General features: G+C 39.2%; 1 protein-coding gene across 1 annotated transcript in view; it reads right to left on the reverse strand.

Moving 5' to 3' along the window:
* The window catches only part of ryr2a (ryanodine receptor 2a (cardiac)), a 196,838-nt gene that overhangs the window by 78,196 nt on the left and 90,850 nt on the right, over nucleotides 1-27,792 (reverse strand). The window contains exons 10-24 of the mRNA XM_088609787.1: nucleotides 27,179-27,275; nucleotides 21,258-21,332; nucleotides 19,536-19,692; nucleotides 17,066-17,230; nucleotides 16,206-16,327; nucleotides 15,116-15,299; nucleotides 14,591-14,726; nucleotides 13,894-13,989; nucleotides 8,179-8,297; nucleotides 7,623-7,756; nucleotides 6,304-6,545; nucleotides 4,424-4,616; nucleotides 3,174-3,390; nucleotides 2,535-2,639; nucleotides 1,335-1,438 (exon numbers count right to left, since the gene is read on the reverse strand). Of these exons, the coding sequence (XP_088465913.1) occupies nucleotides 1,335-1,438; nucleotides 2,535-2,639; nucleotides 3,174-3,390; nucleotides 4,424-4,616; nucleotides 6,304-6,545; nucleotides 7,623-7,756; nucleotides 8,179-8,297; nucleotides 13,894-13,989; nucleotides 14,591-14,726; nucleotides 15,116-15,299; nucleotides 16,206-16,327; nucleotides 17,066-17,230; nucleotides 19,536-19,692; nucleotides 21,258-21,332; nucleotides 27,179-27,275 (2,146 nt within the window). The remainder of the gene's footprint in view (nucleotides 1-1,334; nucleotides 1,439-2,534; nucleotides 2,640-3,173; nucleotides 3,391-4,423; nucleotides 4,617-6,303; nucleotides 6,546-7,622; nucleotides 7,757-8,178; nucleotides 8,298-13,893; nucleotides 13,990-14,590; nucleotides 14,727-15,115; nucleotides 15,300-16,205; nucleotides 16,328-17,065; nucleotides 17,231-19,535; nucleotides 19,693-21,257; nucleotides 21,333-27,178; nucleotides 27,276-27,792) is intronic.

Here is a 27,792-nt window from a genome sequence, read left to right on the forward strand (position 1 = left end):
TTTTGTCATTTTGCTAATGTACTAGTATGTACTAGTTGTTTAGTTATAAATATTTTGTAAGTGGATGTCTTCACATTAGAAGGATATGAATGGTCTCAATAACACATAACAGATTGGGGTCTGATGTTCTTAAACCTTGTACCTGGACACGAGTCACAGTGTACAAGTACTGTACCTGATGGCAGGTTTGCATTCTGTGGAAGTAAGAAGGCTTTGATTTACAGTAATCCTGACCTACTGTGCGTGTGACTGCATTTAGGACAAGGAGGTATTTTTTAAGTGCCGTGGACATTACAAAATCAAGAGACATGCTGATTCTCTCAGACACTTCAAGAAATAATTTAATAAGCAAAAATTCACAATAACACAATATTGATCAGAATGCAGCAAATGGTAGAGAAATAAGGGCCAAACTGCCCCTTTTCATTTGTCACTTTTCTTGTAAAAAACATTCTTTGACAAATGTTTTAGACAGAACATTATTTGCTTTGATTGACAGGACAATCAAAGCTATTTTAAACTATAAACACGCTATTTGCCATCTGGCTACAGCGTAGGTGTAAAACGTTGTGCTCAGAGTTTTCGGAATTCTTCCCTAGAGCAAAGGATGTGAAACAAATGCCTTCATGATGGCTTTACTGCAGCTGGGCATACATTTAAGTGACAGACATCTGTTTAATAATAATACAGTTGAAAGAGGCCTCCGTTTAACATTACAAATGTCAGATGATTTTCAGTGGCACTTGAAATTGAATGACTGGGGAAGTCATCAGTTGCTAGCCAAAGTCAGACTGAGAGTATTAAGATCACTTCTTCATTTTTACAGAAGAGTCACACAAGCAAAAGGTATCAGATAAGCAACACGTCTTGAGAAATTAACTAGAATTGTTCCATAATCCCATAATGCATATGTGGTGAAAAAATGCCTTTAATGCACTGAATCATTTTGCACAAAAGAAAATGCAGTAAACTTTCTGATGTGTAATTTGTGCATTCACTAAGCAATGAGTATACAGGGCTTATTGTACAATTGCATACTGTATCCTTAAAATCTAAGAACAATCAAAGCTGTGCTCAGCAAATCCTCTCCTTGTCTCCCTTCCCAAGACACTGAATGGCACTGACAGGTATGACCAAGCTGAACATTTAGTCAAACAACTGTCTAGCTATAGCCACATTTACCTTCTTTATTCACGCAGAGAGTGTAATCCGTTGTTCTTTAACTTATTTAGCATGGATTTCCTAAATAAGAGGAACATCCTATGTCATGTTCTGAAGCAAATATGATCAAATCCCCTGAAGTTTGTCTCAAGGTACTGGAGCTTGAAACTCACTTAAGTGTCTCCAGGGACATCTGTAAATTGTAATTCCGTTCTTGTTCAGGAAGTTTGGAGAACTCAACCAGGCACGGATGCTGCCTTTTGTTGTCATCTCGCACCTGCAAACGATAGCGTTTACTTAAGAAAATAAACAAAGCAATGGAGATATACCTCTGCCATGGTGAAAGGATATCCAGTTTTATATCATTTCAGTAATGGAATATATTTGTAAAATGACACCTTTAAAGTCTGGTTAAGAACACTAACTAATTTAATTATCATCCATCAGTCCATTTCCTAATCCGCTTCATCCAGTACATCCCAGCAAGCAATGGGTGCCCAGCGGGATCTACCCCGGACAGGATGCCAGTCCATCGCAGAGCAGACACGGATATACAGTACCAGGATCAATTTTCCCAGAGCCATTTAATCTACCAGTATGTCTTGGGACTGTGGGAGGAATCTGGAGCAAACCCGTATGAACCCAGGGAGAACATACAAACTGCACACCGAAAATAAGACCAAATTGCAATAGTCTAATGTAATGTATTATACAAAGATCAAAGGTACGAAGACAGACATTTCTGTGGTATTCTATTTGAACTGAATTAATAAACTATAACATTTAGAAATTTATTGGAGAATTTCTGGGCTAACTGAAATGAAAAACTACAGAATAATTAGATCCAATTTGCTGCTCTCACAGCTCTCATTTAAAATACAGTAATAAAGTCAAATTAAACTTTAAACTATAACTATTTCCTGGAGACTCACATGCCTGCCAGGATATTTGTGCCTAATAGTGATATATTATAACTATTTGTACACCTCAGTATCCTTGATAAGTATTAAAATACAGGGTATCAACAGCTGCTCCACAGCTTTTTAAAGCATATGCAACAAATTCTTGACGTAAAAAGATGTAAAATATTATTGAACTGGGCCATCACAGAAAAACTAATGGTATCCATTACCTTAATTGTGTTTTGCAGATTCAAAAACAATAAATAAAGTGGGAGACAAAAACATTCTGAATTAGCATGTCAAAGAAGAAAGACCATATCTGTTTGAAATACCTGAACGTGCTTTCTTTAAATTCCAATTCCTGGACCTGATATTAACAGTATACATTTTTTTTGCAGTCTTTGCCGATAGGGATGAGAAATGTATAATCCCTTTGTCAAGACCGCCTATGTGGACTTTATGCTTACTTACTGTTCCATAGGTCCAGCCCAGCTCAATCTTGTTCATAACCCAGAGCTCATGAATGTTCTCTGCCAGTTTTTCACGAATTCGCTCCAAGTGAGGAGGCAAGACAATCTAACAACGACAACAATGAAACAAGAATTACTCACTGGCTAGAGGTCGGACTGCATTGCAAACCGGGCTGTGCTTTGAGGTAATCTGCTGTACCTGTCACGACCACCAGGCAGTCAAGATCAAATCGTAAGCGAGCTAATCAGCCCCAGCAGCGGGTGATTATTAACAAACGCCGCCGCACGAGTTAAACCACCTGCGCACACTCACGGTGCGGTGCGCACTGCTATTTATACCCTCTTCACCTGTTTCCCACTGCTCGGTATTGAGTCTACTCCTTGAGAGCTCTACCTGGCTTTTTTCCCCGTACCTCGTTTATTCTGGATTTTGGATTCCCCTTCTGCCTTTTCGACTTTGCACCTCGCCTCTCGCCTCGGACTGTCTGCTACCGGAGAACTTCCTGGATTACGACTTGCCTTTCGCCTTTTGACTACGACCTTGCCTCTCCTTTTGGTTTGTTCGCCTGCCTCATCTATCACCCGTGCCTGCGTCTGCACAGGATCCGTGTATCTTCCTACCAGGGATTCCTAACAGTACCTGGCTTGTGTCCACAGGTGTCGGTGTGAAGGCAGCTTGTGTTAGGGTGACAGTGGGCCCCAGCAGGTCTCGGGTGCCTCCGTGGTCTTGCTTGTATTCTCTGCTGGGCTCCACTCTCATCTTCTCTCTGGGAAGGACAGCTTCAAAACATGGGGCGTAACCAGGAGGGGGCAGGAACTTGAACTCTCCGTGGCGGCCCCCCAACAGGAAACGTACTCTGAGGGGTGCAGAGACATAAAAAGGTGCATAACTCTGCTCGAGATCATTTTAAACGAGTCCACCAAACTAATGTCTTCACCTAGCCTTACACACTTGCTGTCCAGCCTGCATTTCCTAAAAAGAATCTGAACATTTGCTTTTTTAAGTTTTTGTGATCCAGCAGTGCTGCACTTTCACTCACTGATCCTACTGGAGCACACTAGTTAGTTACTCAGTCTAACTACATTTGCATAATGAGTTCATTTATCATTACCACACTGCGCTGTCACTGTTGTGACTTTCCCTGAAATTAACAGTTTATTAAATTACAAATCATAATTGTTGGAGTGCGGAGCTACAGTACATCAGCATGTCTTGACAGCAAAGCAACAAGTAAAGGTTAATTCCATGCTGAAAAATAGGAAGGAGAAACACATTTCAGTCTTGATGACTGAAGATGGCTCTAAGGATGACATGTTTCTCTTTTCTATTTTTCAGAATGGAATTAACTTTTACTTTTACTGTATGACATTGTTGAACTTAATTCGGAATTTAGTTGGGCATGGATATATTAATGCAGGCAGGTGAGTCTTCTGAATTTTATTCATTATTTCAACATACTGTAGAATCAACAGCAGTACTAATAAACTAGCAAGTTGTTTTTATAATACATAGTTATGCCATAATACAATTACTCTGCTTACAGCTTTAAATCTTATCAAGGCTTCCGAATGCATGTCTATTAGTCAAAACCTGTTCTAAGTCAGCAGTTGGCGAGAAAGCAGTATAATATAAAAATCAATAGTAAAATTATTAACCCAATGTTTCAGGGAACTTCTATAATTGCATTATGACATAATGTAGACTGTGTATCACAGTCAATGCAGTCCCATGTTAAATTTGACAAAATTACCTATAGCATTGCTTTTAGACCATTACAAATCACTAAGACCCAATTACTGACAACAAGTCATCGTTAACCCTCTTTTCAGAACACGATTATGAATATGCATGGTTAAGTCGGCATGAGAACAGGAAGGAATATTACTAACTTCACGCCAGCAGAAAAACTAGCAACAGGAAAGAAAAGGCCATCGGAATTGAAGTTCTCAAACATGCCCTGGACAGGCTGGCCATTTATTCGGAACGAGATACTCGGAGCACTGAGGTCCAGGCAGCAGCTGATGACATCATCTGCTCTTAGAAGGTGCTGATTGGGTGAACTCACTGTCCGGGCAATACAGCCTGTAGAGTGAAAAAAACACACACCACTCAAAATGTGATTTCTACTTGACATCTGCTGTGCAGAATTTCATGTAGATCTTCCTAACTACTGGAGAGCTGAAAATCCTATTTGGCTTCTTTGACATGCATTATATTGAACTACTGGATGCTGGATGCCTGTAAGCAGCATGATCCATTTCACAGCATTAGTTTGGGATGTGGTTAGAGTAGAACAGATTTGAAATGTGTAGCAGTCCAAACGTGAGCTTTTTACATGCTCTGTAGCAAAAATCTCTATTTTAAGTTATTCTGTGAGTGAAAAGACATGTTTAGCATTATTCACACAGGTTGTTTTCCCTTTTGCAGATTCAAGAAAGAGTGCTATGATGCAGCATTACTCCGTGGTCCTGTACAATATATTACCTTCCCTGCAGGGAGGCACTGTAGGGTGGTTAGGATTGCTAACCTAACTCAAAGTGGGCCAGTTTTAATAGCCATCCCACACAGAACATCTAACTCTCAATACACACTTCACATTGGGATTTACAGTATACATTACATCTGTATGTAGCCCTGACACTCAGCCAGAATTCTTCATGGATTTAAATCACAAAAACCCTAATCCTTCACACGGCCCCAGTGGTTTGTAAGATGTTATGCAGTTTCCGTTTCTTGAAAGATAAATAAACTACAGTAATTGGGTACAAATTTGACGACATGTTTCTTATAAGAACATGGCAAAGACTGCAGCACAGTTCTTCAGCAGTGCGAGTTCACTGCTCCCCTCGGGTGCCACACTCTACAATGGTGTTGACCGCAGGGAGAACCCTGTTACATGCAGCTATTATACCCATTCTTCCCATTGTGAGCTCTGCCTTCGCTTTACTTTTAACTTTCACACATGATTACCTTCCAATGGGACGCCACACAACAGAAGACACAGAGACAACAGGACTTAAAGGTAACAAAAGCCAACACATAAACTGAAAACTGATTAGGAGGCACCACTTATCCTATTAGACCAACTACATTCTCATTAACATTTAATGTACCATACCAGCTTCCAGGCATACAGTATACTGTCCCTGCTTTGCTACCATTTTAATCCCCTTTAGTTTTAATTTAAAAAAAGGATGAAATAAACTGCTAAGATAAAAACACAAAATGCTGAAACTGCATTCCAGAAATGCACCTGACTTAATTATTGGAAAGGACATCATTTCTAAAACAAGATTAGGATTGCCTGTAAAAATTAGGCTATAAAGAAGTTAAAAATGCCTGAAGCATGGAAGTAATGAGCAGTATTAGAAAATTAACTTTGAATTAGAAGTGCTTCATTAAAAAGCTCCTATCCGTTACAGTAAATGTGTTACATTTATCAATAAACTATTTAAGAACTGATATTAGTTTTGCTCCTCTGTAGTAGAAACATACAGTATCACTAAAACAACAGACAACAAATTATAGCACTTGTTGCTTATTCATGAAATCAAATTAACAAAATCAACCACAATCTGGAATTTTCACACCAGTATTGGCTAAGATCTGTGGCGCATTTGAAAAGAAGCCAGGAATTCATAACATTAACTGCCCCACCCCAGTGACTTCGAAAAGGGTAAGGTTAAGGTGAAGCCAAAGTAAGGAAGAGAGAATGGAAATGTAATCTCACATCGCAGTAGATGAGCCACAGAATGTCCGACATACTAACCTGACCACAGATGGAGACCATCAAAGCCATAAGAGTAAAGGTCATCTCCAACTCCATTGCCACCCCACCCTTCGCCACCCCCAGGGTAGGGGCAGTACCCATCGGTTGACGCCCAGCCAACCCGCAAGTGGGTTGCCTCTGCTGTCACAAAGGGCTCCACCTGGTCCACTATCAGCTCGTAGTACCACTTCTTGTACTGGGCAGAGCCTTCACTGATTCCCAGGAAAATGTTGGGTCGCATGCTTTGGAAGATCCAAGGAAATGCATTGGTGACAAAAAAAGGCAAAGCAAACAGTAAAAAAAACAAAAAAACGGCTGTATTTGTTAAGCACCTATCCCTCATAAGCTCAAAACGGCAATTTTTAAGGTATGAAGAAATATGCCAACAAGAAGTGCGATGAATGCCAATCAGTGACCAGACACCCGTTTTTCAAGATTCACCAGGGGAATTATTGAAATTCAGATGGAAAAAGGCATCTCAGTAACTTGTACGTACTTGATGAGCAGTTTGTAGAGACTTAAGCTGCTTAATCACAGAATCAGCAAATTGAAACTAGAAAAGTGACTCCGATTCCACCATAGTGATCAGATGTCTCTGGTCATGGTCATCACATGGTCAGAGCTATATAGTCCAGATCATTCACTGGCACTTGACGTTCAACAGAAGCTAACCACCCTTTTTTTAACCCAGGACAAGATTTTGGGACCATAGAAGAAAATATACTAGAAGATGGTACCACAAAGTATACATCCACAACAAAATCTCACTGGAATGAAAAAAAGGACATTCAAATTCCTCCATGGTGCCTGAGAGCCCTGACATTGGCCCTATAAACACACCTGACAACACATCATCAACAACGTCCTACAGAAAATGACACCTGAAGGACTCCAAGAGAAAATGGAAAATCTACAGCAGTCTTGGACAAAGCACTACACACTAATGTGATGTTCTGTATACTTAACATTTTAGAAAATACTTATTTTCCACTACTTTTTATATCAAACAATCTTAGAGCTGAGTTTCAGATAAAAAACAAGGTTATTTTTCCCACTTTAATGGGGTCTCTTACAGGATTTTCAACTTTTCACTTTTACTTCCTTGACCAAAACTGGATTCAAATTCAATTCTATGGCACAGAGCTTTTACCATTACTATCTTAATGTGTATCATTATAGTAACAGCTGATTTATTGTGGTGGGACACTGCAGAGAGAGAGAGAGAGATGGGTTCAATGAAAAAAACACACATTCAGAACAAAGGAAAGTCAACAAGGCAGAACTGCCTGGCTGGGAGAAGGACAAGGGAATTGTCTTACCTGCTAACATGGTTGACGAGGCGTGTCTGCAACAGCAGATCTCGTCCAGGCAGTAAGTTGTCACAAATGAGATGCTGGTTCGAACGCACAGCTACCCCATGACAGACACACAGGGAGCACAAAACATCCAAAACCTGTAGGGCAAACATCATACCAATTACTGACTTCTGCGGCAATTTGTGCCTTAAGAGGCTCTCAAAAGCTGGTAATACTGTAAGTCTAGCTGGCATAATGTGCACAGAATAATGGGGAAACATAAATAGAAAAAAGTATTTGTGAGCTCTGTGCAATTCCATAGTACACTTCTGCCGTTGAAAAGAAACCAAGGACCATGTTTTGAATAACAACTTATTTTTCACATATAAACAGTATAGTTACCGAATGCAGTACCAACTGTTTTAACACAAAATATACATTCCTGTTGATGGCATGATCTTGACATCACAAGTTTTGATATCTAATGTCCTGATTGCCAAAATATGTCTATTTTCATACCTTGACATCACAAGTTTTGATATCTAATGTCCTGATTGCCAAAATATGTCTATTTTCATACCTTGTGATTCCGCCCATGCTTATCCAGGAGAGAAATTATTGATTTGATATGTCCCTCCTTGATAATATTTAGTGCTTCTGGACTTTCCACAAGAACACAATGTAAAACCTCCAAAATCCCTAAGAATAAAGAAAAATGCAGTTATCTTGGAAAGAAAATGAAACAGTGATAGAGAAACAAACTGAACAACATTTATCAAGTCACCAAAGATGAATAAAGTGTCTCTTTCAGTAATACACTATTTTGCACTGCGTGGTGAAGACATTCTAATTCATCCTATATTACTATAACTGTCTTTAATTAAAAAAACAATTAAGCAGATTTTGATCATTTGATCATATCATATCATGGACATCTTTCACAAAGAAACAAGTGTATTTAACAGAATCGTATTTAGATAAGAATGATAAGCAGTAAAACATCCAAAACTCCAGTAATAATAAAGGGCTGTTGTGTATGAACTGTACATCTGGGATTCTGTTCTTAATTCTCTTGAGCACGAACACAGTTCCAGTTCCCAGACTGCAGATTATTCTAAAACACTTTCCTGTACAAAAGCAATTATTCTTTAGAATTAATTCAGCCGCTAAGATCTATACATAAGTGATAAAGCAGAGCAAGACGGTTCCAGACAGGCCAACATTATCTCCACCAGGTTTCAGAATCTGCTTGGAAGCACAAAAAGGAGCCAGTAGAGTTTTGGAGCAAAGTTTTATGGACAAATGAGACTATGATAACCTCTACCAAAATGATAGAAAGGACAGAGTGGGGAAAAAGAAAGAACTACTGGTGTTTTGAAGAACATCACCTAACGTGTGAAGTGTGGAGGTGGCAAAGTCTCTGAAACGGCCATCTCTGAAACTGATTTAGGAGGAAAAGATGGTCTTTTAATGAGGATGTGGATATTATTATTCTTACTATAATGCAATCTATTCTTCCCATATTACTAATTTATTTTACTGATGCTTTTATCCAAAGCACCTTAAAATTACACCTGTTTATACAGCTGGGCATTATACTGAAACAATTTGCATGACATACTGTACAGTACCACGCTCAATGGTACAGCAGAGTCTTTTTGTCTAACCTTCCAGCTTCAGTACGTCCTGAAGACTAACCACTGTTCCACACTACTTTCTCAGCTGGGAACTTTGTGATTATTAAGTTTTAATCTTGTATCACCTGCACATTCATACAGTATTACAACTTCAAAAAAAAAAGTAAGTGAGTTTCTTCTTTCAACACATATCGGACAGTCTTTCTGCATCTGTTGAGAATAGGCTTTTTTTGTTTCTATACAAATACACAGAATGAGGCAGAGTTTTGGTCAACCCTGTGTGCGGTCTATTGGTCTCAATACATTGGGGGGAACCTGAAATGCCACAGGAAGTTATTTACAATGCTTGTAGGTCTAACCTGTTTTGGGGAAAATCTGTACAGTATGTTCAACTAACTAGTGCGTGAAACACAACTGCTAACACATGAGAAAATGCTGACTGGGCGACACCAGCAACTGCTGCCTCAGTCCTCTGAATGGAGCCAGAGACAAGAGCGCACAGGGTGGACAACAGGTCCAGCACTTCAGGCATGGCAGTGGTTTCTAAGTCACGACGTACTGAAGGGCACCCAGTACTTGTTCTTCATGTGGTCTTCACTTCATTGGAAGAAAACGGCAAAGACACAAAATGCCCTTTCCTACCATTCCCTGCCTTTACAACACAGAAAGACATACATGAGAAAATATTAAGGAGCCGCTCAGTCTCCTTCATGTTGCAATTACAGTACAGCTGTCGAGATTATGGGACTGTTTTTTGGACCATTTAAGATGCGATTTCCAAAGTTCTTAACAAGCTGGTGCAATATGAAGTGTCACACGTGCAGCCAGCTTTCGTACATCCCATTTCAATACGTCAGAAACCTCACTGGCACAACTTCTCCATCCGTTTCTATCGCATTATTTCAAATGAATTATTCATCTAGGGGTGAGGTACAAGAACAAATTACCTCTGCCAGTGTTTTTAATTAAAAAAAAACATTTCTAAAAATCCTGCAAAACATCGCTGTGCTTGCTTATGTTACCAAACATAACCATCTGTTTTATGACAGGTTTACAACTCTTACTGTAAGTCTTAAGGACTACCGGCCCTAATTATTCTATGTGGAATACTAGAAATGCTTCATATTCAGGTGCTAATGAGTTATTAATGCAATTAAATCACTGTTTTCACAATGCATTATTGAAATAATACGCATTGCATATTCCTTGTATTGGACATTTGTTCACTGGGACAATGTGCGGGAGTCCTGACTTGCTTTTGCCCTTGAATTGTGCTTCTATAACAAATAAGGCTAATGGATCTTAATATTTGAACCCATGGAAATGTGACTGAACTTTAATGCAGACAAGAGCGCAAAGTACAGTGCCTATAGAAACAAAGTGTATCACTACAACAACAGCTCACAGGAAGTAAAATGGCATTCCGTTTCCTCTATGGGAGCCTATGGGTTTATAGGGTCCTTTCCAAAGCAGCACATTAATCAGACTTTATTTTACATTTATTTGTAGCACACAACCTACAAGTGGGAAACAATTCTGAAAAGTAATTACAAATGAAAACCTAGAAAAACAGGTTAGGTACTGTGTGTGTACACATCACTTAGTAATAGCAATTTGAAATGAGCTTACCACTTGCCTTCCAAATCACACAACATAATACACATGGAACCTAATTAGTATTCAACTCTGAACACACTATATTACTTCAATGTAACAACAACAGGCACAGCTCTAAGATGGGTAGTGCTGATCTTGAAGAATCATTTTTTTATGTTGGCTCACTGTCATGTCTTTCCTTAGACAGGGTATGAATATGATATAAAAAAGTCCAGAAATAAGCTAGGATACACTGAAAACACAGACATAAACTTAAATGAAGATATGTTCAACATTCTAAAGTGCACTTAGTATTAAAAATATTCTGTGCAATTTTAGTCACCTCATTACAGAAGAAAATTGTCAGGTTAGTTAAATTTTAAAGAGCATCGAGATTATTTCCTTATTTACAATGTAATACACAGACAGGTGAAAATAAAATAAAAAGCCTTCAGTTTTGAACACAGATGACTTTGTACAACTCCTGAAAGGTAAAGCTAATCTAATACACTACCACAAGATCATCAGTAAAACAAGACCCAGAGAACACAAATTAAGACAAAGGGATTTTCAGAATAAGAAGAAAAATGTCCTATTTGGACCAACTGTGGTGGTTGTTTGGAGTAAACATCTCCATCTTAATGATGGAGAAGCCAACTCCATAAGACCTTTCAAGAAATGACTCATATCCGTGTCATTAGTAGACCAACAAGCCCATTTCCTTGCATTGTTTAATTTTTTAGACCTTAAAAGATTTCCTTCTAATTAATGTATAAACTGAAAAGCGAATAAAATACCCTTATAAATCAGACACCATGGTAACTTACACAAACTATTCAAATGCTTAATACTGTGAACTGATAAAGTACATACAGTATATATATTTTTCTTTTTAACAATTAATGTTTAGGATTACAGCTAGACTTTTTGCTTCTTTGCACAGGGATTTCATGTCTATTCAAAAACCTGAAGGACACTACAGGCTGGCTGGAGCTGCTGTATCTCACTATGTGGGCTGCAGTTATGTTCTGAATCATCTCACCAAAAACAACCTTGGATTTTTTTCCAGTGACTCATTATGCAAAGCCAATTTAAATTCAAGATATGCTTCCTCCTTACCACGCAGTGAACAGTAAAGTCTATTTGCTTCTATCTGACACTCAGAGTGTCAGAGCAAAAACAAAGATCAGTTTGAAGAATGATTTTAAGCATGAAGAAGCACTTCATACTCAGTTCTATTTAGACGTAAACTGAAACAGTCTCTAAAATATTACAAGACTACATTTTCTGAAATTTAGTGGCCTCACAGAAACCCGTTCAAAGAGGCCATCTTCTCTATACATTTAAACGTCACTGCAATGTTACAATGTGCTAATCACCTTTTCCTAATTCATAGGATTGAAATAATCTCTAAACCACAATCAACCACCCTCTGTGTAATGCACAAATCAGCCCAAAACATCTTCTTCCAAACTTCTAAAATCTTAGCAGTATTGTTCCTGATTTTCTTTTTCCAATGCAAGCTTCATCCATTTACATAATCACATCTGACACCCAAGTTGCTGGCTTCAGTTGAAGTGATGCTTTAAACAAAAAAACAAAACGCACATGAACGTATTCTTTGGGGAAAACTGTATTCAGACTTCCATCCACTTTCTAACCACTTCTTCCAATTTAGGGTCACAGGGAAATGAATCCTATCCCAGCAAGCACCTGGCACAAGGCAGGATGAACCCTGAATGAGACACCAGTCCGTCAGAGGGCACACACCCACACCAGGGATAGTTTTCCCAAAAGCCAATGGTGGTGGAGGAAACCAGAGATCCCGGGAAGAAACACACAGGAAGATAGGGAGAACATACACCCTCCGCACAGACAGCACACAAGGTCTGGAATTGAACTCGGGGCCCCAGGACTGCTAATGCAGCAATGCTAACTGTTACTGTTCTGCCCTTCAGGCTTCCAATAAATGTCAAAATATCAAGCCTTTTTATGCATCAAGCAACAGACTGGCTACTGCCCAGTTGTACAGGTGATTAAGCCTGGCAGTAGTATGCAGTGTAAGTACCCTTCAATATTCAGGAAAACTGCTATAGGGTCTATTTAACGATATTTGCTTGTTAGAAACCCACATGGACCTGTATCTGTCAATAATGCTTAATTTACTGTCTTACAATCCATGGAGTTTCAGTAAAAGACCACGGTGAATCAGTGCTTGGAGCAGGTCTTTGGACTGGAGGAGGAAACCAGAGGTCTCGGAGAAAAACCACCGTGGCAACGGGGAGAACATGCAAACAGACCAGTCGGTCTGGGCCCACAGAATGAGAGGCTACAGCGCTTACCATTTATATTGCCAGTGAAGACCACCACAGCTTCATAACCATGGTATTAGAAAACGTTAAGATGTTTAATACTTGATTTTTTGTTTTGTTTTCGTGAGTTTAGATATAGTAGCTAACAATTAGGAACACTGAAATGTACATAGAGTAGTTTCATCGAGAAGCACTGTGCAAGTTGGCAGTGACGGTTTGCAAATTGCCTTGCGTTTACAGTACTTGTGTTTCTCTTTGAGATTCATACATTGGATTTGTATGTGACATGGCTTACAACACCTTCTATACCGTACATGGTAAAGCCTTCTGGAGAGGTGTGAATATCCAGTTAATTTTTGTTCAACCATCCTAAACACCTTACAATCCACCAAAGCAACAATGGCAGTTGTTTGGGGAGATTAATTAAGGTGAATGTGGCACAAAACCTAACAAGTATATTTAATATACAGTATGTGCAAATATTCACTCAGCATCAACAAAGACTCTCAGCATTTGCTTTCAGGCAATATTTTTAGCATATTACCCAAATTAGGAAATGAACAGGGCAAATATGACCTCTGTCTAAAATTTCGAGTTTGACTCATTGCTCAACTGTGGCATCATCCTGGTATAATCTGTGAGATTTTGGTGAACAGCATAACTAAAGCACACTGATTAGCATGTACAGTAGCTGAACCAAACACTGTTTGCATTAAAACATTGTACATAATAACAGAAAAATAAACATACCAGAAGATGCTTCTAACCTCTCCAACCTGCTGATTAACCAGTCCAGGGAGCCAGAAAACTGAGCACAGTTTTTGCGATTTCCTCTTATTAGTGCCGCTTGGGAAGGAAAGCGAAAATAAAAACAAGAAACTTGTTTCAATTGCATTCCTAACAAGTTAAGATGTCTTGTTCTTACAATAATGTTCTGGGACTGCAAAACCATGTTTTTGCAATTTTTCTTTTCTTTGGAGAAAGTAACGCATTAAAATTGGAACAAACCAGGTTCATGTGACATACATACAGCTATCTGACAACCTTTAAGAATTAAAAGAAGATTAAAGTTGAGATTACAACAGAAGCCAGATTATGACTCAAAAATTATTATGCACAGCTTGATCCCAATGAAAATAATTAAGATGTTGTTGCTCCTCACAGTTTGCTTAACGAAGCAATATCCACAGGAGATCAGAGCATGTTAAACTACCAGGATCCTTATTAAAGATTTGAGCTACAATGCTGCAGCTATCCCTCTTCAAGTTGGGTTCTGAACACTGAAGTATTGCTAAACCTGCCATTATTCTACCTTTCTGTATCACATTGACAGACACGTTTCCTGTATGTTGCAGAATGCTTAAAATTTTAGCTCCTTTTACATACATTTGGTACAGTATATTGCATATTCTTCTAATGCTGTCCTGCATGCTTCATGATATCTTACCTAGTAACTCATATAATGAGTTTAATATCGACTTCCAGGCATCTCCGGCTTCTTTTCCAGCTACATCAGCAAAATGGGCTGCACTGCTGTACACGTGTAAACGGTCAATACATTCAAGAACCAGGTTGATCATGCCCTAGGAAGAACAAATACAGCACAAAGTTGGACAGCAGAGCTTTCCAAGAAATCTGGTGTCTAGCAGTACGAACTGTTCTCCTAACCCAGTAGACTCGCACGTACCTAAAATGAAGTCACTTCGCAAGTTAACATATACTGTACTCCCATTAAAATGATCTGTTTCTAAAATACCTCTTAATTGGTCATGTTTTCTTCAAGCTAGAGTGCCACTACAATGTCCCCAGTGCTTTCATTGTAGACACAAATCCTCGAGTTCTTATATATTAGGGCCTGGTGGAATTGACATGTGCTGCTGTAGTGTCCTAACCCTGGCAATGCCGGGCAATTACAATAGTTCACTCATTCCCAATGCCAAAGGCAAAGTGTCAGAGAACTCCTGGTGAATACCTCTTCCTGGAACAGGTTCTGTCTGTTCTTCAGCGCTCGGAGTCTGTTCTGTTTGTCCTCGTGCTCCAGATGTTCATCAGGAGGTTGAAAGTAGCCAATCAGGTCCTGAAGGCTGAGGCTGACGGACTCGATTGGTAGATCTGAACTGGAGGATTTCCCTTTCTTGCTCAGAGCATCAAGTCCCCTAAAATACATGACAAAACTGACATCTTCCCTCTTCAGAGCCATTAAAGATTGATTGCTTAAGCAATGCATATGCTGTGTACTGTATTTTGTATTTTCCAAACCCATTTTTTATTTGCTTTATCTACTACAGGCCTGCGAAGGAGCCAAAGCCTATCGCAGCAAGCAAGGGGCACAAGGCGGGATACACTCTGGACAGGACTCCAGTCCATCGCAGGGCTCACACAGACATAGACACATTCACACCAGGGGTAACCAGAATTGAACCCAGAGCCCTAACCACTGTGCCACAATGCTGCCCGTGTTCAGAGTTTTAAAACTTTACATTTAATGTCTGAGATGAACTTTTCTCCTTCTACACTCACTTTAGGTTCGGGTACTTTGGTGAAGTTTTCTTAATGTCATTTCCAAGGGACTGATTATAACTGCCGAGAAGCAGAGTTCAGCAACCTCTGCTTGTCCATTTTATTCAAAGGACTTGATTTGGATTTGCAGGTATTATTCTTGTGATAATCACTCCCCGTTCAGATAAATCAGCAGCTGTTTTCCCATAAAAGTGTTTCACAATTTACTAAGCACAATTTAATGGAAGAGCTTCTCTTAGGAGTGTGGCAAAACTCAAATTATATGCCTGCTTTATAGAAAATATGAATAAAATGAAAATATAACCAAGACAGATAGAACTGATATTACTGCAAGTGGAGCTATAAGGTTTATTAATGTGAAATATACTGTATATACAGCAGTGTTACAACAACTGAAAATATTATCAGGAACTTGATTCCATTGGCGTCCATCATATTCTGAATGGGTCGTTCCAATTCGTTGACTATAGGCGGAAACTGTGATTCCACGGTTCTGATGAAGAGGGAGTGGGAGGGAGCAAGCAAGGACCTGATGTGCGTACCTGATGAACCTGTTGAATAGGAAGACAGTACTGCGGATGACCCTCGCCGTGCGGGACTCCTCGTGCTGGGACCTCGACAGTGTGAGTCCATCATCCATGTGCCCTTCATGGTGCATTATTGCCTGAAAGAATGAGGACTACTGTATGAGCTGCGCAGAAGCAGACTGGCCCAAACAGATTTCTCAGATCACAGGGGTGCTAGTCCTGTGTCTTGGCCACATTTCCCACTGGCCTTGACCAATCACAGCCTCCAGATAATCGCATTAAAATGGGTTCATCATTCTGTTCTCCTCCCCACTGAGAGCTGATGTGTGGAGTGTGTACTGGCACACTCTATGTGATACACATGGTGGTGGAGGGGAGTCCCCATTACTTTAAAGTGCTTTGAGTGCTATATACTGTAAGTGTAATGAATTATTATAAATTATTTCACCATGCTATAGATACAAATCAACAACCACTGTGTCACTTTTTCTTCATGCACCCTATTTATAAACAAGTTCAATCAATGAACTATATACACAACTAACAAAATAAAAGACCTAAAAATATTTAATTCTACATTATAATTCTCTAAACAAGTCATAACACAATTGTTTCTAAAAGGCAAATCTTATTTTCCCACTAATACTAGTCGAAATAGTAGGTATAAATCAAAGAAAAAAATAATGACAAAAATTTTTCTGTTTAATCATACAGTAGCAGACGGGTCACTTTATCGGGGAATCACAGAACTTTGGACAATTTCAGTTTTTTACAGTTCTGATTTTCTAAAGCCAAGAGCTCAACCAGTTCAGGCTCACAACCCAGCAAGCCTTTCCCTTTCCATGGCTGCAGAATGACCAATGAGCGAATATTACCTTGCGCTGCACAGAGCCCATCCGTGCACATTTGGCGTCCACAGCCTGGTATGTGAGCCACAGACAGGTGTCCACATGCTGAATGTAACACACAGAATCCCCGTACTTGATATCTGGGACTCCCATTCCATCCACCTCTTTCTTAAATCCTAAGTCCAGTTTTTCCTGAAAGCATTTACAGAACACATATTACAACTATTACAATTAACAGAATCCCAAAACAACATTCACATGCATTTGTAACTATAAAAACATTTTTTTTCTCCAAAATCAGAACTCCCCAGATCTGCACAGGTTTGATTTAACAATTGTAGAAATACCAACAATAAAAGATGCAACTGCATTAATGTTAAAAACACAGATCTGCCCATCTCAGAGCTTCAATGGATGACATTCATGACTAAGAGGTGCACAGACAGGCATCACACAATTCAGAAGGGAATTCATCTTTTTTTCTTTTTTTTTTACTAAGGATTTTCTGTTCAAATAATACCTTTTCTCCAAAACACTTGAAACACAAAATACTAGGCCAATTCAGATCTAGTGAATGTGAGTCTCACTCATGATAATAAAGCCTTCTCTGACAGGCTAAACATTCCTGATGCCCAGTCAATCATCAATCAAGCGTCAGATTTTTTAGAGAGAGGGTTGTTTCATTTTGACAGGCTCCTGTATACATGGTTGACTGGAATCAAAGCTTTCTGTGTATAACCTGCCTCCGATTTCATAACCCCTAGTGCTTGAGAATTTTCCAAAGCCTGCCTCTCAGGAACAGGAAGGGAATACACTTATGGAGGCATTAACTATGAAAAGCAAACCTTTCTGACATTTGCTTAAAGAACTGTGGCACTGGAAATATTGCTGTCAAATATATATATATATTATAATTTGCATAATATGGCAGGAGGGACTATTTTGAGCTGGTCTTCACTCTAAAGACATTCTCTTCTCCTTTCATAACTCAAGACCGATATCTTTACTACAACCATTTGGGGATTTATCTGCAGAGTATGTTAAAAAAAGACTGTCATGCTCTCTCAGTTTAAGAAGAACATCATTATAAAATATAGTTGGGTTAACTTTTTCCATGAAATATAGCAGAATAAAAAACCCAGCTGAGCAGCAAATGTTTAAATTTTGATTTTAGACCTCCCTAGTTTGATTGAGGGTTTCAAGCCCGGTCAGCTGTTCAGAAACCTGACATGGACAATCCTCTATGCCTTAAAAGCATCCTTTGATCATGATACTGGAACCAACAGTTCATGGTCTAAGCAGCATTTTTAAATATTCTGAATATATGGCAATAGTTACTACTGCGATGTTGGTTTTTGGTCAGTATACTTTAAAACAATAAATCTCGCTGATCTTATATGAAGAAAATACTGTTACGATAACATTAGTGAAAATACATTTGCTTTATAACATGCATGTGGCCGTGGTCAGGCCATTATAGAAAAATGATTAATTAGATGGTGAATAAATGTTATTCACCAGCCAGGGGAGGCCGGTTTACAACACATGCAGTATTCTGCTCCACGAGTTTGTTGGCACTCTCGGTGTCTTTAATAAAATGTGATGGTCCAGACTAGAGAAAAGCCACTACAATCCACTTTAATCAGAGCCGCCCTACAGGGATTGCAACATTTATTGCTTGGTCACGCTTTGAAAGCTGAGATCTCTGCAAGTCACACCGACTCCTGAAGTACTGGCAGTGCAATCTGCAGGAAGGGAAAGTACCCTGTCAGAAGACTGCAATTATCTAGACATGTCACTGATCAGAGTTACTTACCATAAAAGAGAAGCACATCTCTTAAGTGCCAACAAACATAATCTGCCCTAAATCTAATAAAAAGGAGCTGGAAAACCACTCAGAGGGCAACTCATAAGGGCAAAAGAGTCTGCTTGCTCAGTCATACAAAATAGTGTTACCGTCTAATGTCACCTGCAGTCACCTCAGTTCAGAAAGCGAAAAATGAAAACCCAAGGTTCCAATTAAATTCATATACAAATACATTATATAGCAAAGTACAGATGTATCCAGGAGAGGATTAGAAATATTGCATCAAACACTTGCATTTAAAACTTGCACTCAGATAATGATAAAAGTATAATGATAAGAAAACAATGACTCTGAACTTGCAGCTACCACAGATCAAAAGCCTGGGGGGGCGGAGCAGCAAATGTTTACATTTTGATCTCTTAGTCCTTTGTAGTTCCATAGCTGCACAGAGCCATTTCATAATCATCCCCCTCTAACAAACACAACACATATCAGTGTGTCTGCCGCAATTTCCGGAACTTATAAACGTCCCGATAGCAATATTAACAGTGAGTGCTATGACAGGTAATATGATTCTACAAAAGCACACCAAGCCTGGCAGTGATAAGTATCATGGTGGCAAACACATTTTAAACAGAGAGGTCACAAAAATACAAAAGACAGAACACTAAAAAGTTTTAAAAATCCAACCTTGGAAGACCGGAAGCAGAAGGCTGTGGATTTCACATCTGCTTTTTCTTTGTCCATAAGAAGGAGGCCCTTGTCATCCATTAAGCTGAGGTATTTCCCTGTGGTGACATGCCTTAGCCGGAATGGCTGTCCCCATCGGATATGGCTTCCACTCCATCTGGAATAAAGCATGCCCAGAGGCAGTGAGTTTCACATGCTGATACCTCATTTCTTACAGGTTTCTTAAAGCCATTTCTTGTTTTCATGTTGAATAATAATCTCTGTGGCAGTTGGCAGTTTTTTGTCAAGCTAGTTAAAATCAATGTTCTCATTGAGGTCCCTGTGAAAGCTTTGGGATGCTGCTTGGGCCATGGTATTTGTGCACCTTTACTATTGATACAATGTATAATGTACTTGAATTAGACTCATTACCTCGATATTTAAAACTCCACGTATTGGAGCAGCACTGAGACAATGTTATTTATTGTTGCTGTATGAAAATCTACTACAGCAAATGATACCCCAGGGTTACCACAATACAATGGAAACATTAGAAGGAAAAAATTGTGCTGCACAATCCATAATTATTTCTATTTAAATGAGAGTGAAGTGCAGAAAACCTTTGCCAGTGAACAAGGTCTAACAATTCCAGTCAATTACCATACACCAGGCTACCAATACATGTCTTCATATACTGTAGGAAATTCTGATCGTATGATGGCTTATGAGCCATCAGAGGATATTAAGCACAAAACTGATCTTAAAGGATTTATCTGTTAATCTAACCTCCTTTAGTCCAGAGTAATCTTTGTGATAAACACCAAACTACTGCTCTACATGTCAATTTTTTTTTTTTTACATATAAACTAAGAAACGCAAATCATCTGTGACTCTTGAACCCTGCTCTAGCTCTGCAAGGAAGGAACTCATTCAGGTACTTGAATGAGTACATAATGTATTGATGATGCATTTGATGTATTGTACATGTACAAAAATGTCTTGGCTTCGGTGGAGAAAGTCATTTAAGTAGAATACTTTCCTTATTTTCAATTCAGGTACTGATGTGAATGATATCATTCAATGTACAGGGTCCTGATAAGTAATTTCATGTTGGTCACAGATAAAGGACTTGTTTATCTCTGTCAAGGATGCTCCTTGCTTACAATCATTTGTCATGCTAACAAAATGTGCAAACTCCAGCTGAAGATGGATGTTGCATCATGGTGTCTATTGCAGAACTATGACATCAAATATAGGAATTTGATTAACTGTGAGGAACCATAAGATAAATGGATATATAGGGTAATTTTAAAACAAAATATTTTCAGCTACATGGTGAGACCACTCTGAATGCCTGTCTGAAGGAATGAATGAAAGATCACTTTTGAAGGTAAAATGTTAAGAGATTCGCATCTGGCCTGAATTTATAGCTCTTTCAGATTTTTTACATCACTTCTTAATAACAAAAGTTCTCAAAGGCAAATTTTTGAGTACATACAGAGTTAGCCCCGTTCTGTCTTTTGCAAAACGGCTGTGATGCTGTGATGTGTATTTCCTGAAATGCAGCATCCTGGGTTATGTGTACATGTGTGAAGATTATCTACGTGTTGCGGGACATACAGTACAGAAAGGAATTCTGAATTTCACTGACCAAAACATTACGCTGCCATTCCACATCCCTCAACGTCTTGAGAGCAACATGAAAGAAGAATAAAAATGAGTCTTCCATTATCTCTCACTTACGCAACTCTAAGGGTCTCCAGTCTCCACAGAGACCGGGCGTGAATGGACACGGCTCCGCCCTCGTAGTGCACTGTCCTGCAAAATCGAGGAGAAGCCGGCTGTGAGATTGGGAATCCAAAGCATTCAGTTTCAACCATCCAGATGGAAGCTTAGACTGCAACGGCAGCAGCAGATTCTGAAACACTGTATAGAGATTTGCAGTTCAAAGATTCTGAGACACATTTACATTTTTGTTGTCGTTGTCGTTTAGTTGACAGGCAAAAATATGAACATCTGTAACAATGCACCCGCAATATGGTCTCAGTTAACAATTTGTTTATTTCTTTACGAAACTTCAGAGGCCAAAACCCAGGCTGCTAGCAAGTGTGAACTGCAGACTGAGGAAGCACTTACTGCACAGCCAATAAGTCATTTGAAATGATCCAGAAAAGATCGCTAAGCAGGCTAACACATTGCATGGCTTTAAATTCTCTTCAGCCTCTCAGCATTCTACAGTACCTAACTTTACTGGAGGGAAGCGTGCATTAAATCATCAATTCATTAAATCATAAATTCTCACAGGTATTCTAAAAAAAATGATTTAGCCACCACATACAGTATGAAAGCATACTATAAATGTGTCTTAATGGGTTTTTCAATTCTATAAACTGTTTATGCACTTACAGTATGATCCCTCATGAAAACTGGTGATCCATTGTATGATAAATGATTTACTAATAAGATAGACATAGAATCACACCCTGAACCACCAAATAACTACAATCCACATTTCAGTCTTAGAGACCAGCACACTTAAGCAGTGCATTTAAAACTGAGAACATTACGCACTTCTTTACACAAAGGCTTGTGGAAGCACGGAAGAAGGTATGCAGCCATCGTGTTGAAGCTGATACCTCGGCTTCCTTCAAGAAATGGCTTGGTGGGCTCAACAGGCTCCTCTCATTTACAACCATACTTCAAACATCAAGTGTCATATCTTGGTATGTGGTGCAAAACCAGTCACTAGCTTCTACCACCAAACCAGGAACTTCTTTTTTCAATAGCCATGCCTTCTAAGTTTAAAGATGAAAGTTGAGCCCGATTCAGACCTGTGCAGTATCAATGGATTTTACTTGGAGCTCTTGAGAAGTCTTGTAATACAACAAACCTCTAAGGAATATATCAATGAAATATTAATTACTGGTAACTGTGACTCCAAAAACACGATGTAGTTCAAATGTGCAATCGAGGCTTTTGTAAAGCCTACTTTCCCTCTTGAACAGAGAAGTAGGTACGTAAGCAGTGGCACGTTCATGACCTTCCACAGCAATAAACTAGTTGGATCCACAGGGAATGTCTGCTGGCTACGAACAGTCTTAAATGAAGCCAAAATCTGCAGACAGCATTCTCTCTGAATTTTTAATAGGCTCTGAATAAGTTAAAGACTCTTTGGAAGTTTTTTTTCTTTCTAGCAGTAATAGGCTTGCAGCTGCAGCCGGAACTAAATTAAAAGAAAATTTTGAGCCAAGCAGCTCCTGTACAAATCTGAAACAACAAAATGCAGACTGCGCTAACCCACTTTAAATCTAAAATTACTTTTATAAAAAGACAGCTACAAATTCTTCTTTTCAAAGTTGCACAGCTTTTAAATATGTTACACCAGGAATTTGAAAAGAAAAACAGAAAATAGTTGAAAGCCATTACTGGTAAATTGCTTTAGCTTTGGAAGTACACACTGTTGTATACTTTATGGCCTGTCGCAGCCGGACAGCAGCTTTTCCAAAGCTGTAGAGGAACATTTATCTAGGGGCAGCGCAGGCAAAAAGGCAAAAAGCTCCACCAGTGACACTATCAGGAAAAGAACACAGAATCCAATAGCAAAGTAGTCAAATGCAAAGTCTTGAAAAATAAAAGCGTAGCTTAGAGGGCAATCATTGTCTTAGGTAGCTGGCTATGCTACACTACAGTATATCCCTACAGAGGAATGCTATCCATTTCCTTTACAACTGGGTTTGCGGCAGCCTACAACACAAAAAATACGATTTTTGTTTTTTGAAAACAGACTTCCGTGACTGCCCTGGTTTTGCAACGTAACCTTCTCACACACTACATGCAACTCAAAGAAACAAAAGTGTCTTGCACACAAATCACCCAATACAGATGTAAAGAACTCATCAGTCTGCAGAGCAACCACCACAATTAAGCAGTTCAATATTCAAGCCGTATTTATCCAGTTACACGTTGATGAGTACATCTAATTTGCAATCAGCTATTTTCTGTAACTGCTGCATGCAGGAAAAATGGATGAAGCAGTGCAAGCCTTTGATTAGTCCATTACAGATATCAGTGAGAAGAGCAAAACAATCACAGAAAATATGCAAAACCAAGAGTGCCTGCACACCAATAGGTTAATTCCGAGCTCACAGAATGGTCTCAGCATAATCAAAGGACAAGTTCACAGCCTTCAAGCACCCCCATATTGCTTACAGCACAGATACAAGAAACACAATGTGATGCATGACTGAAACACTATGAAGTACTACTTCAAAGAGAATGCACAGATTTGATTGCAGCAGTCACATAAATTTGTGCTGTGCATACATTAGCAAGAATATGCTAAATGTTTGTGTTTTATAATCCATATGCTTCAAAAATCCTTCGCATTCTCTGAACAGGCTGTTTACTCCCATTTTTTATTTTTCTCCTACAGTTCTATCTAAAAAAAAACAGCATCAGAGACAAAGGTAAACACAGTCTAAAACAACTTTGACTAAGGACTTTGGTGAGAAAAAAAAAACAAACTTGTCAATCTTTATTTCACATTAGTTAGCATCTTCAAAAACTACATCTCAACTCAATAGGAACTGCTCCATGGCTCAGGATCTGCGCCTGTGGCTGGAAGGTTCCAAGTTCGTATCCAGAGGCTGGTAGAGGAATCCTACTCCGCCGGGCCCCTGAGGAAGGCCCTTAACCCCAACTGCTCTAGGGGCGCTGTACCATGGCTGACCCTGCGGTCTGACCCCAAGCTTCTCTCCCTGTCTGTGTGTCTCATGGAGAGCAAGTTGGGGTCTGTGAAAAGACAAATTCCTAATACAAGAAATGGTATATGGCCAATAAAGTGATCTTATCTTAGTGAAATAAGAAGTGTTGTAGCAGCTAATGCACTGTATTTAACAGTCAAATTAACTCATTATCATGTGTTCGTCATCATTAATATTATTTGTTCCTCTCTACACATCCATAAAGCTACTGTATAAGGATGCTATTGTGCAGTTGCTCCCCAGTATACAGTACATGCAGGTTTGGGACCAGAAAGTCACTAACTATAGCAAAACGGCGTATAAGATGAATCATGTAAATATGGAGGGGTTCAGGACTGTTAGGGTGTAAACTTTGCCCATGTGACTTAAAGTGGGAGGCTATTCACATAGGAATTAAGTGGACAGAGTCACTATTGGAAAGGAGATGTTGATGCTGTCTATTTCTATTTGTTGGTTTTGGAGTTATTGACACATGAAATGTATGTTCCTGTGTCTGAACTGCATGTTGGGAATTTATTTCAAGCTAATTACATAGAAAGGGGAATTAATATCTGTAAAGAATTATGTAATTTTGCTTTAAGTTGCATTAATTTGGAACATACTGCACCTTTGACTTACAGTATAATTGGATCCTCTGTGTTGTATTTGGTGGCAAAAGAAAAGAAACATTGGGTCTCTTTTCTTTCCTTTCATCATTGAATAAACCTACCACGGAATAAATCTTCCTTTGCAACTTTAAATGTGCAATTACAACATGCTGAAAGAGCACCCCAGCTTTGACTAGATGGCTACCTGACCACCTCTTCACTGTTTTGCCAAGATGCATTCTGTACAAAAATGTGAATCTTCAAATGTAGGAGTTGCAATGCTTCTCAAACCCTCTGTCAGTGGCACCACCAAGAATCCCATGGAGAAGCGCAGTTCCCGGATGAAGGTTTATATTGCGTATAGGACAATCTGAACACTGTCCTATATAGATACTCAATATTAAGATACAGCAAGTATCTCTAAGTATTTAATGCTGTTAATATTTATCTTCAACTCCACCTCTGAGAAGCCCCAAGAACTGACTTGGTAACAGTAACATTTGTGTCTACACCTCATACACACTGCCTCCTGGGGAATATCAAGACTCTTGAAAGACCTCAGGAAACAATGCATGCTGCATGACAAGGTGACAAATATCAAATGAAGCCAGACAGTGAAAGCTGTCAGAGGAAGAGACACTAATGGATTAAAATGAAAAAAACGAAATTCAGAAACAATTCAGTCATCTTCTTAAAGCTGACACACAAAACTAGGCGTGCACATGAAGCATTTCGCAAAGCAGTATGGGGAGGAGAGACTGCATGGCAGTGAAAGCAGACTAGACTGAGACTGCAATGCAGTCAGCCTAGGCTAACACCTCTTAAACACACTGGGCTGTCATGTGGTACAAAAATGTGAAGGAACAGTGATTTACTCCTTTTAAGAGTCCTCTTAGTATGCACCTAGTGAGAGCACAGAGCTGCCTTTGAATTATGTTTTCATTCCTGAGGTTTTCCTCTGTGTGGAGAACATGAGCATGGTTCAGTGAGGATAGCTGGGGGACTGAGGAGGGGGGAACTGGAGCTTAATCTTACACCTGACTCTCTCACGCCAGTGATGCATCATCAGCAACAGACAAAGGCACGCGGCAAACAGGTTTTCTGGGCAGGAACAGCAGGAATATAAAGCATATAAATATTTTCATTATCAGACAAGGTTCTGTTAGCGTTTGCACCTTCACGCATGCACGTGCATGCACTCGTTTTTATCTCTCTTCTGGTTTTTCATCTGTTCAGCAGGCAGCATTAATCCTGGCTTCCTCTGAACACAGCTCTAGATACAAAACTCATTTGGTCTACTCTGTGTAAAATGTGGTTATGTTTCGTTGTCATAGGTTTTGTTATGCTGCTGTATTATTATGTTCTCAGGATCAAAGATGAAGAAAAATGCTCAAAACGTGCCCAGCAAAAGAGCATGAGGAAACGATTTTTCAGACGTTTACAGCATAAAAAATTAATCCTTTCTAGGAGAGCTTTAAAGCAGTTTTGCTTGGAATCCACTTCATATCTAAATTTGTAAATACAGTTGCTGTGCCATTGTAAGGATGCAAGTAATAGGTTTATTCCATGCTGAAAAAAAGAAGAAAGAGAACACAACGTTTCGGCCGTGGAGCCTTCTTCAGGTGTTGTGTTTTCTTTCTTCTCTTTTCAGCATGGAATAAACCTATCACTTGTTCCTTTGAAGCCTACGCATGCTGATGCAGCTGCCCACCTGAACTACTGCATTGTAAGGATGTATCATTTCACATGAGCTGTTAAGATGATGAATTCATTAAGTTGGCATCTTAACTTTGAACTAAACCATATCTGGAATATTTAGAATGTTCTTCAAAATACTGTTGCGTACAAATAACAAGTATATATTTTTTTAATAATTTGCAGGGCAGAGAGAGCAATGCAATATAACATTCCCAAATGTATCATTTATTTTGTTGTTTAAAGGTAGAGGGTAAACTTTTATTCATTTGTCAGTCACATATTTAAGTAAAGCATGATGCATATTTTATGCATAAAGGGATTTATATTATTTTGGTAATATACACCTTTACTAAAACAAAATGAACATTTTATAGACAAAAGGAAATCTCACAGGGCTGTACCAATCTCTCTCACTACAAATACAAATACAAACTCATGCAGGTGGTTTTGTATCTAATCAGCTGAGACTTAATCAACCCACAGTAAATCCTCCCTGTGCAGAAAAACTACTAGGAACCAACAAGTCACTCATGAAATCCCTGATCTCTGCTCCTCAGGCTCACTGAGCTGTAGCCTCATCCCAGAACAGATTTCTCTTAACCCTTCGTTCTCTGACCTTCGCTGTTCTTCTCCGTGCTCTCCAGATGGCACAGTGAGACACTCGTCCATATGGCCATGCAGTAACCTCAGCACATCTCCACCGATGAGGTATCCTGCACAGAAGAAGCAAGGGCATACAGGTTTGAAATGTTCCACAACAGGGAAAGACCTGACAATATAAACCAATAAAAAGGCGTCCTTTAACCTGGATAAGCAGAGATTTCAGCAGTAATAGTTGAACAAAATTAATTTCATCACCATTCTGGCTCACAAGGAAAAACCAAGATTCTACATCTTTTACACTAGAGAGGTCCCATCAATGAAACAGAACACCAGTACAGTAATTCCCGCCTGCAGACTTCACTACTGCAGGAAATGAAGACTTGATAGTGCACAGGTCTGGTCCTCTCCACTTAACACATCAAACTTCCCCCAAATAGGAGGAAACAGAACAAAAGGAGGACTGAAGGGAGATATAGGGAGAAGCCCGGATGAACAGTGGGAAGAGCTCAGGGCAAGGAGAGGGAGACAAACAGGCCCCCAAGACAGTCAAAGAAAACGAAAAGGAAACTGGAAGACTGATTTCCTGTCTTCTTTAGCTTGTTTTACAGGGTTACTTATTATTTTAGG

Source organism: Lepisosteus platostomus, chromosome 17, assembly GCF_059453375.1.
Source record: "Lepisosteus platostomus isolate fLepPlt1 chromosome 17, fLepPlt1.hap1, whole genome shotgun sequence".
In the NCBI taxonomy this organism is placed as follows: Eukaryota; Metazoa; Chordata; class Actinopteri; order Semionotiformes; family Lepisosteidae; genus Lepisosteus; species Lepisosteus platostomus.